This window comes from Tachyglossus aculeatus, chromosome 17 (assembly GCF_015852505.1).
Source record: "Tachyglossus aculeatus isolate mTacAcu1 chromosome 17, mTacAcu1.pri, whole genome shotgun sequence".
Lineage (NCBI taxonomy): Eukaryota > Metazoa > Chordata > Mammalia > Monotremata > Tachyglossidae > Tachyglossus > Tachyglossus aculeatus.
This window is the reverse complement of record NC_052082.1, coordinates 50,265,227-50,271,364: the sequence shown is the minus strand read 5'-3', so window position 1 is coordinate 50,271,364 and position 6,138 is coordinate 50,265,227. Positions and strand designations below refer to the sequence as shown.

Genomic DNA, 6,138 nt, shown 5'->3' with positions numbered 1-6,138 from the left:
TGGCAGCGCCGCCGGCCTTTTCCCCTACCGCCGCCGCCGCCGCCGCCGCCGCCGTCGCCCCCAGCAACGCTTCGCGCAGCGCTTGTCGCCATGAACAAGGCCGGTCAGTGATGCGGGGCGGGGGGCCCCGACCTCCCCTCCCGCCCCAGACCCTCCCCTCTTAAACCGCCCGGCACGCATTCATTCAGTCGTATTTATTGAGCGCCTACTGTGTGCGGAGCACTGTTCTAAGCGCTTGGGAAGTCCTAGTCGGCAGCATCTATTCATTCATTCATTCAGTCGTATTTATTGAGCGCCTGCTGTGCGCGGAGCACCGGACTAAGCGCTTGGGAAGTCCAAGTCGGCAGCATGTATTCATTCATTCATTCAGTTGTATCTATTGAGTGCTTACTGTGTGCAGAGCACTGGACTAAGCGCTTGGGAAGGACAAGTCGGCAGCATCTATTCATTCATTCATTCAATCATATTTATTGAGCACTTACTGTGTGCGGAGCACCGTTCTAAGCGCTTGGGAAGTCCAAGTCGGCAGCATCTATTCATTCATTCACTCAATTGTATTTATTGAGCGCTTACTGTGTGCGGAGTACTGTTCTAAGCGCTTGGGAAGTCCAAGTCGGCAGCATCTATTCATTCATTCATTCAGTCGTTTTTATTGAGCGCCTACTGTGTGCGGAGCACTGTTCTAAGCGCTTGGGAAGTCCAAGTCGGCAGCATCTATTCATTCATTCATTCATTCATTCAGTCGTATCTATTGAGCGCTTACTGTGTGCGGAGTACTGTTCTAAGCGCTTGGGAAGTCCAAGTGGGCAGCATCTATTCATTCATTCACTGTCGTATTTATTGAGCGCTTACTGTGTGCGGAGCATTGTTCTAAGCGCTTGGGAAGTCCAAGTCGGCAGCATCTATTCACTCATTCATTGTCATATTTATTGAGCGCTTAGTCTGTGCGGAGCACTGTACTAAGCGCTTGGGAAGTCCAAGTCTGCAGCATCTATTCATTCATTCATTCAGTCGTATTTATTGAGCGCCTACTGTGTGCGGAGCACCGGACTAAGCGCTTGGGAAGTCCAAGTCGGCAGCATCCATTCATTCATTCAGTCGTATTTATTGAGCGCTTAGTGTGTGCGGAGCACTGTACTAAGCGCTTGGGAAGTCCAAGTCTGCAGCATCTATTCATTCATTCATTCAGTCGTATTTATTGAGCGCTTACTGTGTGCGGAGCACTGTACTAAGCGCTTGGGAAGTCCAAGTCTGCAGCATCTATTCATTCATTCATTCAGTCGTATTTATTGAGCGCCTACTGTGTGCGGAGCACCGGACTAAGCGCTTGGGAAGTCCAAGTCGGCAGCATCTATTCATTCATTCATTCAGTCGTATTTATTGAGCGCCTACTGTGGGCGGAGCTCCGGACTAAGCGCTTGGGAAGTCCAAGTGGGCAGTATCTATTCATTCATTCACTCATTTGTATTTATTGAGCGCTTATTGTGTGCGGAGCACTGTTCTAAGCACTTGGGAAGTCCAAGCTGGGAGCATCTATTCATTCATTCATTCAGTCGTATTTATGGAGCACTTACTGTGTGCGGAGCACTGGACTAAGCGCTTGGGAAGTCCAAGTCGGCAGCATCTATTCATTCAGTCAGTCGTTTTTATTGAGCTCTTACTGTGTGCGGAGCACCGGACTAAGCGCTTGGGAAGTCCAAGTGGGCAGCATCTATTCATTCATTCACTCATTTGTATTTATTGAGCGCCTACTGTGTGCGGAGCACCGGACTAAGCGCTTGGGAAGTCCAAGTCGGCAGCATCTATTCATTCATTCATTCAGTCGTATTTATTGAGCGCCTACTGTGGGCGGAGCACCAGACTAAGTGCTTGGGAAGTCCAAGTCGGCAGCATCTATTCATTCATTCACTCAGTTGTATTTATGGAGCGCTTATTGTGTGCGGAGCACTGTACTAAGCGCTTGGGAAGTCCAAGTGGGCAGCATCTATTCATTCATTCACTCAATTGTATTGAGCGCTTACTGTGTGCGGAGTACTGTTCTAAGCACTTGGGATGTCCAAGTCTGCAGCATCTATTCATTCATTCATTCAGTCGTATTTATTGAGCGCCTACTGTGTGCGGAGCACCGGACTAAGCGCTTGGGAAGTCCAAGTCGGCAGCATCTATTCATTCATTCATTCAGTCGTATTTATTGAGCGCTTACTGTGTGTGGAGCACCAGACTAAGCGCTTGGGAAGTCCAAATCGGCAGCATCTATTCATTCATTCAATCCTGTTTATTGAGCGCTTACTGTGTGCGGAGCACTGTTCTAAGCGCTTGGGAAGTCCAAGTCGGCAGCATCTATTCATTCATTCACTCAGTTGTATTTATTGAGCGCTTGGGAAGTCCAAGTCGGCAGCATCTATTCATTCATTCATTCAGTCATATTTATTGAGCGCTTACTGTGGGCGGAGCACCGGACTAAGCGCTTGGGAAGTCCAAGTCTGCAGCATCTATTCATTCATTCACTCAGTCGTATTTATTGAGCGTTTACTGTGTGCGGAGCACTGTTCTAAGCGCTTGGGAAGTCCAAGTCTGCAGCATCTATTCATTCATTCATTCAGTCGTATTTATTGAGCGCCTACTGTGTGCGGAGCACCGGACTAAGCGCTTGGGAAGTCCAAATCGGCAGCATCTATTCATTCATTCAATCCTGTTTATTGAGCGCTTACTGTGTGCGGAGCACTGTTCTAAGCGCTTGGGAAGTCCAAGTCGGCAGCATCTATTCATTCATTCACTCAGTTGTATTTATTGAGCGCTTGGGAAGTCCAAGTCGGCAGCATCTATTCACTCATTCATTCAGTCATATTTATTGAGCGCTTACTGTGGGCGGAGCACCGGACTAAGCGCTTGGGAAGTCCAAGTCTGCAGCATCTATTCATTCATTCATTCAGTCGTATTTATTGAGCGCCTACTGTGTGCGGAGCACCGGACTAAGCGCTTGGGAAGTCCAAGTCTGCAGCATCCATTCATTCATTCAGTCGTATTTATTGAGCGCTTAGTGTGTGCGGAGCACTGTACTAAGCGCTTGGGAAGTCCAAGTCTGCAGCATCTATTCATTCATTCACTCAGTCATATTTATTGAGCGTTTACTGTGTGCGGAGCACTGTTCTAAGCGCTTGGGAAGTCCAAGTCTGCAGCATCTATTCATTCATTCATTCAGTCGTATTTATTGAGCGCCTACTGTGTGCGGAGCACCGGACTAAGCGCTTGGGAAGTCCAAATCGGCAGCATCTATTCATTCATTCAATCCTGTTTATTGAGCGCTTACTGTGTGCGGAGCACTGTTCTAAGCGCTTGGGAAGTCCAAGTCGGCAGCATCTATTCATTCATTCACTCAGTTGTATTTATTGAGCGCTTGGGAAGTCCAAGTCGGCAGCATCTATTCACTCATTCATTCAGTCATATTTATTGAGCGCTTACTGTGGGCGGAGCACCGGACTAAGCGCTTGGGAAGTCCAAGTCTGCAGCATCTATTCATTCATTCATTCAGTCGTATTTATTGAGCGCCTACTGTGTGCGGAGCACCGGACTAAGCGCTTGGGAAGTCCAAGTCTGCAGCATCCATTCATTCATTCAGTCGTATTTATTGAGCGCTTAGTGTGTGCGGAGCACTGTACTAAGCGCTTGGGAAGTCCAAGTCTGCAGCATCTATTCATTCATTCACTCAGTCATATTTATTGAGCGTTTACTGTGTGCGGAGCACTGTTCTAAGCGCTTGGGAAGTCCAAGTCTGCAGCATCTATTCATTCATTCATTCAGTCGTATTTATTGAGCGCCTACTGTGTGCGGAGCACCGGACTAAGCGCTTGGGAAGTCCAAATCGGCAGCATCTATTCATTCATTCAATCCTGTTTATTGAGCGCTTACTGTGTGCGGAGCACTGTTCTAAGCGCTTGGGAAGTCCAAGTCGGCAGCATCTATTCATTCATTCACTCAGTTGTATTTATTGAGCGCTTGGGAAGTCCAAGTCGGCAGCATCTATTCACTCATTCATTCAGTCATATTTATTGAGCGCTTAGTGTGTGCGGAGCACTGTACTAAGCGCTTGGGAAGTCCAAGTCTGCAGCATCTATTCATTCATTCATTCAGTCGTATTTATTGAGCGCCTACTGTGTGCGGAGCACCGGACTAAGCGCTTGGGAAGTCCAAGTGGGCAGCATCTATTCATTCATTCATTCAGTCGTATTTATTGAGCGCCTACTGTGTGCGGAGCACTGGACTAAGCGCTTGGGAAGTCCAAGTCGGCAGCATCTATTCATTCATTCATTCAGTCGTATTTATTGAGCGCCTACTGTGTGCGGAGCACTGTTCTAAGCGCTTGGGAAGTCCAAGTCAGCAGCATCTATTCATTCATTCACTCAGTTGTATTTATTGAGCGCTTGGGAAGTCCAAGTCGGCAGCATCTATTCACTCATTCATTCAGTCATATTTATTGAGCGCTTAGTGTGTGCGGAGCACTGGACTAAGCGCTTGGGAAGTCCAAGTCTGCAGCATCTATTCACTCATTCATTCAGTCATATTTATTGAGCGCTTAGTGTGTGCGGAGCACTGTACTAAGCGCTTGGGAAGTCCAAGTCTGCAGCATCTATTCATTCATTCAGTCGTATTTATTGAGCGCTTACTGTGTGCGGAGCACTGTACTAAGCGCTTGGGAAGTCCAAGTCTGCAGCATCTATTCATTCATTCATTCAGTCGTATTTATTGAGCGCCTACTGTGTGCGGAGCACCGGACTAAGCGCTTGGGAAGTCCAAGTCGGCAGCATCTATTCATTCATTCATTCAGTCGTATTTATTGAGCGCTTACTGTGTGCGGAGCACTGTACTAAGCGCTTGGGAAGTCCAAGTCGGCAGCATCTATTCATTCATTCATTCAGTCGTATTTATTGAGCGCCTACTGTGGGCGGAGCTCCGGACTAAGCGCTTGGGAAGTCCAAGTGGGCAGCATCTATTCATTCATTCACTCATTTGTATTTATTGAGCGCTTATTGTGTGCGGAGCACTGTTCTAAGCACTTGGGAAGTCCAAGCTGGGAGCATCTATTCATTCATTCATTCAGTCGTATTTATGGAGCACTTACTGTGTGCGGAGCACTGGACTAAGCGCTTGGGAAGTCCAAGTCGGCAGCATCTATTCATTCATTCATTCAGTCGTATTTATTGAGCTTTTACTGTGTGCAGAGCACTCTACTAAGTGCTTGGGAAGTCCAAGTTGGCAACATCTAGAGACGGTCCCTACCCAACAACGGGCTCGCAGTCTAGAAGGGGGAGCCGGACAACAAAGCAAAACGTGGAGACAGATGTCAAGTCGACAGAACAAATAGAATTAAAGCCAGATTCATTCATTCATTCATCCAATCGTATTGAGCGCTTACTGTGTGCGGAGCACTGGACTAAGCGCTTGGGAAGTCCAAATCGGCAACATCTAGAGACGGTCCCCACCCCACAACGGGCTCGCAGTCTAGAAGGGGGAGGCAGACAACAAAACAAAACGTGGAGACAGGTGCCAAGTCGACAGAACAAATAGAATGAAAGCTAGATGCGCATCCTTTTAGACTGTGAGCCCACTGTTGGGTAGGGACCGTCTCTATATGTTGCCAACTTGGACTTCCCAAGCGCTTAGTACAGTGCTCTGCACACAGTAAGTGCTCAATAAATACGATTGATTGATTGATTGATCATTAACAAAATAAATGGAACATTAAATATGTACAGGGACACACAGTCAGGAGGAGTCAATCAATGGCAATTAGCCTCTAAAAAAAAATAAATATAGTACTTGTCGAGGGGCAGGGAATGCGCCTCCCGACAATGTCCTATTTTCCTCCCCCTCCAGGGCTTCAGTGCTGCGCCCTGCACGCAGGAAGCGCCCAATAAATACCACCGATCGATCGCTGTCGGGCAGGGACCGTCTCCCTCTGTTGCCGACTTGTACTTCCCAAGCGCTTAGTGCAGCTCTCTGCACACAGTAATAACAATAATGATGATGATGGCATTTATTAAGTGCTCAGTATGTGCAAAGCACAGTTCTAAGCACTGGGGTGGTTACAGGGTGATCAGGTTGTCCCACGGGAGGCTCACAGTCTTCATCCCCATTTTC

General features: G+C 47.7%; 1 protein-coding gene across 1 annotated transcript in view; it reads left to right on the top strand.

Annotated features, from left to right (window-relative positions):
- Positions 1-6,138, top strand: part of BLMH (bleomycin hydrolase) — a 42,703-nt gene continuing 36,565 nt past the window's right edge. The window contains exon 1 of the mRNA XM_038759349.1: positions 1-103. Coding sequence (XP_038615277.1) covers positions 91-103 — 13 coding nt within the window. The 5' untranslated portion in view covers positions 1-90. The remainder of the gene's footprint in view (positions 104-6,138) is intronic.